The sequence below is a fragment of the Somniosus microcephalus genome, chromosome 11 (genome assembly GCF_052327205.1).
Source record: "Somniosus microcephalus isolate GS21.2 chromosome 11, FLI_Smic_1.0, whole genome shotgun sequence".
NCBI classification, from domain to species: domain Eukaryota; kingdom Metazoa; phylum Chordata; class Chondrichthyes; order Squaliformes; family Somniosidae; genus Somniosus; species Somniosus microcephalus.
This window is the reverse complement of record NC_140997.1, coordinates 192,346,338-192,360,002: the sequence shown is the minus strand read 5'-3', so window position 1 is coordinate 192,360,002 and position 13,665 is coordinate 192,346,338. Positions and strand designations below refer to the sequence as shown.

General features: G+C 43.3%; 1 protein-coding gene across 3 annotated transcripts in view; it reads left to right on the top strand.

The window, feature by feature from the left end:
• pxk (PX domain containing serine/threonine kinase) overlaps positions 1-13,665 on the top strand; it is a 71,403-nt gene that overhangs the window by 40,792 nt on the left and 16,946 nt on the right. For 2 of the 3 annotated variants that reach the window (XR_015080036.1, XM_086001553.1), the window contains exons 11-13: positions 3,512-3,589; positions 6,192-6,278; positions 7,806-7,884. Coding sequence is in view for 2 of the 3 variants with exons in the window: in XM_086001553.1 (XP_085857679.1) it covers positions 3,512-3,589; positions 6,192-6,278; positions 7,806-7,884 (244 nt within the window). In the remaining variant the exon portion in view is untranslated. The remainder of the gene's footprint in view (positions 1-3,511; positions 3,590-6,191; positions 6,279-7,805; positions 7,885-13,665) is intronic. The other variant, XM_086001554.1, reaches the window with a different exon arrangement.

Below are 13,665 nucleotides of genomic sequence, written 5' to 3'. Positions count from 1 at the left end.
AAACCCGATGGGCAGCGGCTGGGGGGTCAATTTAAATGATTAGTGGCTTGTTTACAACCACTTAACAATGGTTTTAAACTTACCTTTTGAATTTGACAGCTTGCCCACGGGTTTCATGCTGTTGCAAGACCACGTCTGTGAAGCTGAGGCGGGAGGTCAGTGGCCATTGAATCAGCTGATGAGTTGACGGCTTCAAATGTCAAGTAAAAGCTCCCACCTTAGAGTTATCTTCCCTCAGCCACAAGCTCTTCCTCGCTGCATTTCCACAACAGATTTACCATGCTGCAAGCCTTTATACAAGTCTCCATCTAGTCTGACCTTGTTACCTCTCTCACCATTGACAGATTGCTTATGTTATCTCTACTTCACCTGCCATCTATTCTATCAGCATGGGTTCCCTTTATATTCTCTCACCTTGGTCCTCAGAATCCCACCACGATCAGCCCCCACACCAGCAGCACCAACAACACCACCAACCTTCTCCGCAATCAACTGATGCTGCACAGGACAGAGGGCATCAGCACCCGACCACATTGCTGCCCGGGAGGCCAGGTTCGGCCTCACCATAGCCAGATTTACTTCACTTGACGCTGTACACCCTGGCTGCCACGTGATGCGCCAGGTTGGCACTACCCCACACCAACACCATAAAGCATCCCTACAATGTCCAAGCCATTCCTTTCACACTCACCACCATTGCGGGGGGTACCGTTGTGTCTCACCATTCACTGTAACTCACTAAGCCATTTCCAAAGGTGCACACAAATCTGTCCAAGAATGCAAAGTGTTGAAAATAAAGGTTTCAATGTTTGACACCACATTAACAGAAACTTTACATGAACATTGGATAAAACACCCAAGTGCCTACCCTTGTGTGTTGTTAGTTGGTATGATTGGATTAGGATGAGGGTGAGTGTGAGGGGTGGCTAGTGAGATGGGGAAGTGATAATATAGAGAGAGGGGGGGGATGGGTAGAGGTCCAAGGTAAGTTGTGAGAGTAAGGGTGTGCAGGAGTAGGGTAGGGAAGGCAGAGTGATGGGGATGTGATGAGAGGCACAGCAGGATGAGGTTGAGTGTGGCTTTGTACTAACGTTTCGTGATCTACTGAGATCATTGAAACGTCTGTGGCACTGCAGCCTGGTCCTCCTGACCACATCCCTGCTTGTGCCCTCCTGTGCAATGTGCAACCAGGCTGTGTTGATCTCCTGGGAAGGTCTCTTCCACCCATGTGAAGGGAAGATGACCTCCCTGCGTGCTGTGACTCCCTCCATAAGTATATGGAAGGAGTCATGGGAGAGCCTGGGTGCAGCCCTGTGCCTTTGTGCAGTGCCTGTCAGTGTCTGCAGCACCTCACTGCCGTAGAACACTGACAGCACAAATGTCAAAATAAATTTGGTCATGGTCCCTTTAAGGAAACTGGCTGATGGCGCGCCATTAAATGGCGTCACCAGACCCGCTTCCTCTAATTGGCCGGGAAACGCGCTGGATGGACTTAACAAGCCAAATCTAGGGAAATTCATATCCGACAGCGGGATGGAGCCAGCAGCAGGGTTGGGACCTGCCACCAACGTCGTCTGCCACGGACCCGCCGAGGTCAGCAAAATCGCGGCCCTTGTGTCCAAATTGCACGTCCTTTCATCACAGCATAAAGAAGCCATTCCATGTAGGACTAGGGAATTAAGAGAATTTACTTGTGGTTCCCTAGATGGCCCAACTAGTTGAGGCAGTGAGTAGCTAGGCCAAACAGACTGGGAGGTCCTAGATTTGAGCTCCATTATGTGCCGAGTGATTTCAGCCAGGTGGCTGTAGGAGTACTCTAATTAGTCTCTGCCCCAGGGTAAGGAGGTGAACAATCAGCCAAGGTTTCTGCACTTGGTTGCTCTCCAGTGACTTCTGCTGGAAGGGTGCGCTTTGGAGGAGGACAGGATTGAGCTTGGCTGTGATCACAAGATAAATACGAATGAGGAAGGTCATTAGGTCAACTTTGACTCTTGTATCCAGAAAAAGCAACAGCCCCCTCCATAACAGCCTCCAACTGTTTGTTAGATGATGGTTTTTGCCTCCCCTACCCTACCTTAGAGGTCCATTCCAACTGTAGCTCATTCTTTGTGTGAAGGACTTTGTCTTTTACAAGTTTGAACCTGTGCTCCTTATTTTACTGTTATGATTTAACTTGATTTTCCTTTTCCATACTATTTATCTCTCATGTTCACTGTTAGTCACCATCTTTCAGGGCTTAAAAGTGCAAGTTTCTCCAGTCTTTCCTCATAATTCTACCCTCCAATGTTGGGGATCAGACTTTTCTCTTCAGACCTTGAATGTCTCCATTGTGTCTTGGTGGGGCTCTTTCACGTACTTGCCAGTACACTCTGTCCAGATTCACACACTAATAGAAACTTGAAATCGCAAAGGTACAGTTTCAATCTTTATGCTAAGAAAATGCCTGGACAGAGTCAGAAACATGAATACATTTACAATTCCCCTTTCATTCTCTAAAGTACCTCAATCTGCAACGATGAGTGAGTGTGAGAGGAGGATTAGTGTGGGTGGGGGACAGCATTCCACCAGTGCAGTTCTCATCTCCACGTACCACAATTTGCAGTCTGAATTTAGGTTGCCATGTGCATAAATTTCATAGAAAATAGTAGTATAAAACTGGCATTGTTCCCCTCCTTTTAGCCCTGAAAGACTTGACTAGAACTGGCTGCAACACTTAACCAATTCAGAAATGCTCATTGAGATTAACAAACATTATGCTATCCAGAAAGAAAGCTGAAAAGATTCAGTGCATCTTTTGCAGCCTGCCCAGAATGATACCAGTGCTGACGGGATTAAATTATGAGGACCGGTTCCATAAACTTGGCCTATATTCCCTTGAGTTTTAGACCATTGATGGGGTGATCTGATTGGGGTATTTAAAATGGTAAAGGGATTTGATAGGGTAGATACAGAGAAATTATTTCCTCTGGTGGGGAATCCAGAATAAGAGGGCATAATCTTAAAATTAGAGCTGGGCCATTTAGGAGTGAAATCAGGAAACACTTCTTCCACACACATGGTAGTGGAAATTTGGAACTTGCTCCCCCAAAAAGCTGTGTATGCTGGATCAATTGAAATTTTCTAGATTGAGATTGAAGTATTTTTGTTAGGTAAGGGTATCAAGGGATATGGAACAAAGGCTAGTAAATGGAGTTGAGGTAGAGATCCGCTATGATTTAACTGAAGCTCGAGGGGCTGAATGGCCTACTCCTGTTTCTACGCTTTGACTTTTAGAAAACATGCCAGGCAAATAAAGTATAAATGTGGATGTAAAAAAAAATCAATTTCAGTTGCTAATGATTTAAAAAATTATGGTCAAAAAGAATAACTTAATTTTCATTTTCAGGCAAATAGGTATTTTGTTTCCAAGGAAAGCAGTTTAAATAAATGTCATTTATATATGTAAAGCCTGAAAAAGGAAACATTCCACGTGTTTAGTGTTTGAAGTTTTCTTTTCTGTTTGGTGTGGCAGATACCTAGTAAGCTGAAGGAAGCTTTGAAAACAGCAAAAGAGTGCATGGAGAAAAGGCTAAATGAAGAGCAGAAAGCAGTGAGTCAAGCAAGCCCTTTGAATATAGTAACACAGGCGACAGTGTTACAAGCCTGTAATATGTCTAGAAACATTGGAACATATTTTAGAATGTTATTTCATAATATATAGAAGTAAAGCAATGTTTTGGCTGTATCTGCATTTGGCCTGCTGTTTTCAGTTTTTTTTTTGTGTTAAAGGGTGTCAAGTTGACAGTGATATGTGATTGGCCTTTGCCTGTGTACCATGTGACTAGGCAAAAAGTTTATTGCATGTTTAGACTGTAAGTGACATCAGGGTTTTCTTACTGGCCGAGTCAGTCCATGTGCCAAGGGTAATGTGCACCAGACAGTTTTCCTGAATTATAGGTAACCTGTTATTTGCATCATGCTGTTTGTAACAGCCTCATGTGAATCTTTGATTTTACAACCCATATCTAATGTGAAATCAAGGCACAAGTTCCTTTTATTTCAAATATCTCTGGTGTGTGATTGGAGTAGAAAATATTCCTGATTATACTAGGTGCTTTGAAGCAGCTTTTGGCTGTAAATTATAGCTATAGTATACAAGGGTTTCTGTGGTTAATTCTTCGAGTTGATCAGCTCGATTTTGTTTCCATTGGTTTAAATCTAAGTACTGAAAGACCTCTTCTAGCTTTAACATAAGCTCAAAATTTATTTTCTGCAAATTGCTAATGAATGTTATTTAAACAACTTGGGAAGTACCCAAAGAATGTTGATCGGTAGTGGGATATATTGTTCTGTAATTTCCAATAGGGGGCTTCCTGCGTGCAGATGGCTCCTATCGGGGAAAAAATCTACGCCCTTACCTGAGGGCTCCCGAGGTGTGGCCATTTCCGCTCCTGGGCCTCTCCACAGTCGAAATGCGCAGGGCCCACGTATCCCAGGGGCGCATGCGGATCACAAGCGTCCCTGGGATCACGTGGGCCAGGCGAGCCAGTGGGAGAAGGGAATCTCCCTTCATACTTTTGACAGATAGACCTGTCAAAAGTATGAATGGAGATCACTCCAAAAAGACATCAAAATATTAAATAATTAAAAAAAAAAAAAAAATCAAGTTTTTAAAATGAGTTTAAAATGACATTACATTAAATATTTTAACCAAAAATTTAATTTAAAGTTTTTTACGGGGCTATAAAAATAAACTTTTTTAAAGTATTTTTTTTTAATTATAAGTGAGTGGGGGGAAAAAATGTTTTTTTAAACTTTTTTTTAAACTGTTATGCTGGTAAAAGCAGGCCTTACCCCTGCTTTTAACAGGCGTAAGATTTTTAAGTGTTTTCAGCGGGCGGAGGTTCTGCAGAAAGTGGAACTCTCCCCCCCGATGTCCCTGCGGGTCGTACACACCCATAGGGATCGGAAAATACGGGCCATTATATCTCTGTGATCTTCATTTCCATGTAGGAATACTGCTGCAATGCTCAAAAGCTTGCCATGTCTGAGAAGTTGCTAACGTGCTTCACATGTCCATTTTTGCATTTTAATTGCTCCTGAGGGAATAGATTATTTATAGATTACATAATACAAACCAGTTTGGCTCAGCCAGGTGTAAAGATGCTTGAAACTGGTCTCTGTGTCCTTGGCCCAGAAAAGAGAAAAGTAAGCCGGGGTTCCTAGTCCCAAACGTTACTGTTGGAAAGTGAGTGTTGGTGAGTTGAGGCAGGATTCGGTTTGCCTCACCATAATTGAATAGCTTGCCAACATCCTTTGTCTATATTCATACAAGAGAAATGGTTGGCTAGCACCCATAGCAGCATGAGTCGCTGCCTTCAGGAAGGAGAGGTAAGGGAAAGAGTTGGAGTCAGGAAAGAAAAAGTTAGGATACCATTTCTTTTCTAGTAAATGATTTTACAAATACTTTTGCACATTTTGAAAACTAACTGTCCTGTCTAAACACACTAGGGAATATGTCGGCTATCGGGTGGCTGGCTGTCAGAGTGGGCCTGATCCTTCTGGTGGGAGGCCTGATGCATTTTGAGGGCTGAGTCTTCGCACGCTGCTGGTGTGTTGCGTCTTCCAAACGGGTGTCCTGCTGCAGATTGCTGGCTCTGGCTTGGCCCAATAGTGGGTGACCCGAAGGCTGACCCAGCCGGCAGGGAGGTGGGTCTGCTGGGGTGGGGGGAACGATTGCGGAGGGGTGGCAGAGGACCGCATTATTCTTGTGCAGCCTGAGGAGTACTTCTCCTGCCCCCACAGAAATAACTTTAGATTTGCTTTTTTGGGGCCTCTTCCTCTTGACCGCCAGGTTTTACTGAGCACAGAATCCGTGGCGCACGCTCAGTACAGTAGGCCCTGATAGCTGCATCGGGGTCCTATGTGCATCATCGGACCCTGATTTGTATAGATTAATGAGGATCCCATCTGATTTAACTGGGCACATGGGCCACCCAGCTGAAGGCTCAAGTTAAGGTGGCAACTGAGCTGGAACGAGGCAGAGCAGCGGGAAAGCTTCCCTACCATCTCATTTGAGGACAGGAAGTGTTAATAGAATGTTTTGCACCTGCCAGTAGATCAGCCACAAACTGGTATAACAATTAGAACACTCTACCTAACTTTTTAATGCTGCTAAAAACGAAAATTTCCATTTGTCATCATTCCAAAAGATTCATCGGCATAAGAGACTGACGAGGGCACAGTCTCACCATGGATCAGAGGAAGAGAAGAAGAGGAGGAAGATTTTGGCACGAAAGGTGAATTAATCTTTTGACTGCTGTGCGAGTTACAGAAATGTACAGGAAACTCTTTTTTATCCGGCACCGACGGGACTGGCGTGGTGCCGGTTTATCAAAAAGTCCGGATTACAGAGAGTTATAGTTAAAAGGTACGAGAGCTCATACACAGCAACAAATCCAAGCTTCCCTGTTGCTTAGCAACAGGTGCAAGAAGCCCGACCACAGACCAAGCGTCCCTGTTGCTTAGCAACAAATGCAGGAACCCCCGATTACACAGCCAAGAATCAAGAAACGGCCACTAATATGAAGAAAAACTTAACTGAACCTACTCCTGAATTTTGCCGGTTAACCGAGATTTCCAGTTGTTTGGGTGCCGGTAAATCGAGAGTTTCCTGTATATTTGTTTTAACAAATTTTCCCCCTAATAATTTTATTAGCGACCATTTTGGATTGCTAACATCGCCTGGGCGCTAGCGCCTGGTGAAAAATAGCGCTGGCGATCGCTAAACTCAGTTTTAGTGCCCCATTAGCGCTCCACTTCCTTCTTGGAACCCAACCCCAAATATCGGGGTGGTGCATTCTGCAGCACTGCACACTGGGCCACGTAGCACTGCCGCATAGAAGGGCTCTTCCCCTCATTAAAGGGGAGGGCCCAAGCCCACAACTCTACGGGCTACCAGATCGTGGCACGGACACAGTGTTGAAAGACGCAATAGGCTGCGACAAGTAAATAGGTCAATTTTCTTTCCTCCGCCCGCCACCTCCCCTTTACTTATGGCCCCACGAGCCTCCTGCTGCTCCGTTCCCGTCCCCTGAATCAGTCGCTGTCATCAGCTGCCGCAGATTCGGGGGGCGCGGGCCAATTTTTCAGGCGGGGCGAAAACGGGGCGCTGCGCACGATGATGACGTCTTCATTGCCAGCGGAGCGGGGCGCTACCGGTTACCGCCGTTGCTAAACTCCCGCTTAATTTAGCGGGAGTTGTTAGCGGTGCTGTGCCCAGGTGAAGTCATTTGTGCCCCATTCGTGTCCCCCGGAGGCGCAAAGGCACCGAATTTCTGGCCCTTGATGTCATTTGAACTGAACACTTTGAGAGAAATTTTAGAGTCTATACTTTGCCTTAATTACAGATAAGGCAAAGAAAGGGTGCCAATCAAGTGAAGATTATATTTAACGTTTTGTTTTGACAAATGTTTAATTATATTGTGTAATTTTAGTCCTAATACTTTATAAAGTTGTGGCTTTGTTTCATAAATAATAAAACTATTCTGTTCTGTGTCTTTTATTGTAGCAAGCCAAGGTAATAAACAAAAATTGGTTCAATAGAGGTCTAGTGACATTATTTTACTTGTCCTTTGGCTTTTTGAATTAATTTGCAGCTATCCGTATTTTATATTTTCATCTGTTTTACTGCATGTTCATTTTAATGAGAGTTGCATGATACGGTGAAGTTTGCTGTGTCTGTGGCTGCATGGATGAAGTATGGTATAGTTCTACATAGATGTTTCACATTCTTTTTAAATAAAAAAAAATATTTTTCTTACAAGCAGAAGTCAAAGCAGTCTGTAACTGAGAATGAAGCGGATAACTCAACTAAAAGCAGCAACTCAAACAATGCAAATTCTGGTATGTTGTTTTTCAACATTGAAGTTATGTCCGGTAATCGGTTCACGTTCACTCAGGAAAGATTTCTCTTCAGGAATTATTTTCAATAGTAACATACCTGACGAAAGGTCATCGACCTGAAACGTTGACTCTCTTTCTCTCTCCACAGATGCTGCCTGACCTGCTGAGTATTTCCAGCATTTTCTGTTTTTATTTCAGATTTCCAGCATCCACAGTATTTTGCTTTTGTACACCTGAAGAATTCTTCAATTAAACCTCTTCTCCCATGATAATTTTCAGATGAGGCTAATGACTATATTGGCTTCAATTAAGTGCAAAAATAGTGTACAGAGCAGGTCATTCTCAACCCATATTGGCTGCACTAACCTCAGTGAGGATCCTCTGTCAAAAGAGAGAGATTGGCAGTGCAGTATAATGGCTAGAAATGAAACCATACCCAGAATCCTGTGTGTTATAGTGAATGATGAAGTTGTATTTTCCAGAATAAGAAGTTTGTTCCTTTAGACTGATGGACTTGTGCTGTTGGATAGTTAAGGAGTATGATGCCAGGTTATATGGACCATGTAGACTAGGTGTTTTGGGGTTCCTCTGAGATCTTGAGCACTTGTAAATTCGCTGCAGTAACATGACTATTATCAGATGGCACCATTTGGTGCACTTGGGCAGTACAGGTAAATAGAACAGTAACCGTAAAGAGATAGAACAGGTGGACATGACATTGGATGATGAGATAAGTGCATTTAAAATAAAATAAAAAAGGGGATATATTAAATAAACTAATCAAACTCAGAGGATAAAACCCCTGGTCCGGATGGATTGCCTCCACATATTTTAAAAGAATCTAGGGAAGAGATAGCAGAGGCATTACTATACATATTTAATAATTTTGCAGGGGGATACTTAAAAAAGAAATTAGGAGATCAAGGAGGGGCCATGAAATAACACTGGCGAGCAAAATAAAGGAAAATCCGAAGATGATTTATAAGTATATTAAGGGTAAGAGGATAACTAGGGAAAAAATAGGGCCCATTAGGGACAAAAGTGGCAATCTGTGTGTGGAGCCGGAAGATGTAGGAGGGGTTCTAAATGAATTTTTTGCATCTGTTTTCACTATGGAGAAGGACGATGTAGACATAGAAATAGGGCGGGGGGACTGTGATATGCTCGAACATATTAACATCGAGAGGGAGGAGGTATTGGCGGTTTTAGCTGGCCTAAAAATGGATAAATCCCCAGGCCCGGATGAAATGTATCCCAGGCTGCTGTGTGAGGCAAAGGAAGAGATTGCGGGGGCTCTAACACATATATTCAGGACCTCTCTGGCCACAGGGGATGTGCCAGAGGACTGGAGAACCGCTAATGTAGTACCATTATTCAAGAAGGGTAGTAGGGAAAAACCGTGGAACTACAGGCCAGTGAGCCTAACATCAGTGGTAGGAAAATTATTGGAAAAAATTCTGAGGGACAAAATTTGTCTCCACTTGGAGAGGCAAGGATTAATCCGGGATAGTCAACATGGCTTTGTCAAGGGAAGATCATGTCTGACTAATTTGATTGAATTTTTTGAGGGGGTGACTAGGTGTGTGGATGAGGGTAACGCAGTGGATGTGGTATACATGGATTTCAGTAAGGCCTTCGATAAAGTCCCGCACAGGAGACTGGTCAAGAAGGTAAGAGCCCATGGAATCCAGGGTGCCTTGGCACATTGGATACAAAACTGGCTTAGTGGCAGAAGGCAGACGGTGATGGTCGAAGGTTGTTTTTGTGACTGGAAGCCTGTGGCCAGTGGGGTACCACAGGGATCGGTGCTGGGTCCCTTGCTGTTTGTGGTCTACATTAATGACTTGGATATGAATGTAAAAGGTATGATCAGTAAGTTCGCGGATGATACAAAAATTGGTAGGGTGGTAAATAGCGAGGAGGGTAGCCTCAGTCTGCAGGACGATATAGATGGGTTGGTCAGATGGGCGGAACAGTGGCAAATGGAATTTAACCCGGAAAAGTGCGAGGTGATGCACTTTGGGGGGACTAACAAGGCAAGGGAATACACAATGAATGGAAAGACCCTAGGCAAGACGGAGGGTCAGAGGGATCTGGGTGTGCAAGTACACAGATCCCTGAAGGCGGCGGAACAGGTGGATAAGGTGGTAAAAAAGGCATATGGGATACTTGCCTTCATTAGCCGAGGCATTGAATATAAGAGCAAGGAGGTTATGATGGAGCTGTATAAAACACTGGTTAGGCCACAGCTGGAATACTGTGTGCAGTTCTGGTCGCCACACTACAGGAAGGATGTGATCGCGTTAGAGAGGGTGCAGAGGAGGTTCACCAGGATGTTACCAGGGCTGGAGCGCTTCAGCTATGAAGAGAGACTGGGCAGATTGGGTTTGTTTTCCTTGGAGCAGAGGAGGCTGAGGGGGGACATGATTGAGGTGTACAAAATTATGAGGGGCATAGATAGGATGGATGCTGAGGAGCTTTTTCCCTTAGTAGAGGGGTCAATAACTAGGGGGCATAGATTCAAGGTAAAGGGCGGGAGGTTTAGAGGGGATTTGAGAAAGAACTTTTTCACCCAGAGGGTGGTTGGAGTCTGGAACTCACTGCCTGAAAGGGTTGTGGAGGCAGAAACCCTCACAACATTTAAGAAGCATTTGGATGAGCACTTGAAATGCCATAGCATACAAGGCTACGGGCCAAATGCTGGAATATGGGATTAGATTAGACAGGGCTTGATGGCCGGCGCGGACACGATGGGCCGAAGGGCCTCTATCCGTGCTGTATTACTCTATGACTCTATGACTAATTCATTAGAAAAAGGTGTAGTGCCAGAGGACTGGTGGATAGCTAACATAATACCAATATTTAAGAAGGGGGATAGAATATGTCAAGGGAATTCTAGACCAGTCAGCTTAACATCGGTGGTAGGAAAAATAATGGAATCCCTACTAAAGGAGGAAATAGAAGAACATCTAGAAACCAAAAACATAGTAATGAATGGTCAGCATGGATTTCAAAAGGGAAAGTCTTGCTTGGCTAACCACATTGAATTCTTTGAAGAGGTAACAGAGAGAGTAGACAAGGGTAATGCGGTAGATGTACTATATCTAGATTTTCAAAAGGCCTTCGATAGGGTACCCCATAATAGACTGATGAACAAGGTCAGAGAATGCAGAGTCGGGACAAGTAGCAGAATGGATAGCTAGCTGGCTTCAAGATAGAAAGCAGAGAGTAGGGGTAAAGGGGAGCTATTCAGAGTGGCAGAAGGTGGGATGTGGGGTCCCACAAGGATCAGTGCTGGGACCACTGTTCACAATTTATATTAACGATTTAGACTTTGGAATCAAAAACACAATTTCTAAATTTGCAGATGACACCAAATTGGGGGGAATAGTTAATACTGAGGAGGACTGCAACAAATTACAAGACACTAACGAACTTGCAGAATGGGCATATAATTGGCAAATGATGTTCAACACAGATAAATGCGAGGTATTACATTTTGGTATGAAGAATGGGAAGGTCACCTATTACTTGGAGGGTGCAAGTCTAGGTGGGGTAGAGGAACAAGGGGATCTCTGAGTACAAATACACAAATCACTAAAAGTTGCGACACAGGTTAGCAAGGCCATTTAAAAAAGCAAACCAAGCACTAGGGTTTATTTCTAGAGGTATAGAATTGAAAAGTAGGGAAGTTATGCTAAAACTGTATTGAACCTTGGTTAACAACACTTGGGAGTACTATGTACAGTTCTGGTTGCCATGTTATAAAAAGGATATAGAGGCACTGGAGAGGGTGCAGAGAAGATTTACAATGATGATACCAGAAATGCGAGGGTATACATATCAGGAAAGGATGAACAGGTTGGGTCTCTTTTCTTGTGAAAAAAGAAGGCTGAGGGGTGACCTAATCGAGGTCTTTAAAATTATGAAAAGTTTTGACAGCGTGGATACAAAGAGAATGTTTCCACTTGTGGGGAAGAGCATAACTAGAGGCCATCAATATAAGATAGTCCCCAAGAAATCCAATAGGGAATTCAGAAGAAACTTCTTTACCCAGAGAGTTGTGACGATGTGGAACTCGCTACCACGGAGTGGTTGAAGTGAAAAGTATAGATGCACTTAAGGGGAGGCTAGACAAGTATATGAGGGAGAAGGGAATAGAAGGTTATGCTGATGGATTTAGATAAGGAAAGACTGGAGGAGGCTCGAGTGGAGCATAAACACCGGCATGGACTGGTTGAGCCGAATGGCCTGCTTCTGTGCCGTATATCCTATGTAATCCTATGTAATAAAAAAGCAGCAAGGAGCAGCCCAATAGCTTTAGTGAGGAAGTACTTGGAGGATCACCAATTAAAATTGCAGCTTCAGATGATTTCAATTAGTTTTTTTGTGGGGGGTGGGGGGAATTTTTCTGCACATCAACTTAAAGGATGGCAGTGCTGAGCAATGGAACACTTTCCCATTTCAAGCATTCCTAGGTCAGTTATAACACAGCCTGCAGCAGAGTAAAGCTGCTCTTATTCTGTCCTCATAATATGCATCAACTGTGCACTCAACAGCAGCCCTTACATCCATGTAACATTTCCATTGCACGCATCAATTTAAGGGAAGTTTTGTGCTGCGGGACCACATCCACTAAGTTTGGATGAGACTGCCCAAACACATTCCATGTGGGTTCCCTCACCATCAGCAGACAGAGGAAGCCTTCATGCCATCAGTCTGGGCTAGATTCCAACTTGGATCGTAGGGTCACAGGGATTTGAGTGAAAGGTCAGTGTACTAGCCTAAAGCATCACATTTGCTCCTGATGTAGACTAGTCTGCCATGATTGGGTAGATGTCTTTTTTGTCATGGCCTTTGATATGTAATACTGCACTGTAAATGTAGGAGAAAATATTGTTGGTGCCAATCCTGGCCTTTTGACATCCATTTGTGGAATGGAAAGGAGAAAACTCTTGTGGCCCAATGTGTCCCACTGTCCTGGCTGTAGGGGGAAGCAATATTGGCAGAAGGAAATCTCAAGAAGAATTGAATATTTCTTCCTGCCAACTTTTCTCTGGATACATTTCTCAAATGATCATTGGTGCATTGACTGAGCCAGCAGATTTTTTTTGTAAGTTGTAGCTACATGGGAGTGCACCAGTGAGTTATTGTGTAAGTGTTGAAATTACCACTTATCATTTTTTCTTTTTCTAAATTTATTAAAATACTGTTGCCCTTTTTCCTGTTGTCGTCGTCTTGGATTGACCTAAAACTTTTCATGTGTTTATTAATTGGTAACACTCCTTCAGTAACTAATTTGTTGTGTGAATAATACCAAAGATTAATTCTGTATTCAATGAGGGGTTGTTCATACTTTTCTCTTCAGTACACCTTTAAAAATAACTACACTCAAGGTTAAGGGAGCAAAAGGACTAAAAATGCCAGATCTTAAAACTCTCCATGAATGAGTTTTAGTTGTTCTCATTCAAGGTCCATAATTTTACATATTAAACAAAGGTTTTGACCTATACATATATTTGTGAAAGGCAAGGAGTCAAATAAAGACAATGATGATAAAACAAACTCTTACTGCTTTTCATCTTTATTTTTATATGTTATATATTGCCCAGAAGTGTACTGTTTAGGCACAGAAGTTAATGTGTAGCACATGGTGACATAGGAAGGGTGCATGGAAGTCATCTGATGACAATATGAACATCAACCATTGAATAAAGCTTTTGTTCTGTTCATTGTTGGTAATGAATAAAACCGTTTTGTAGGCCTTTCTCATTATTGATG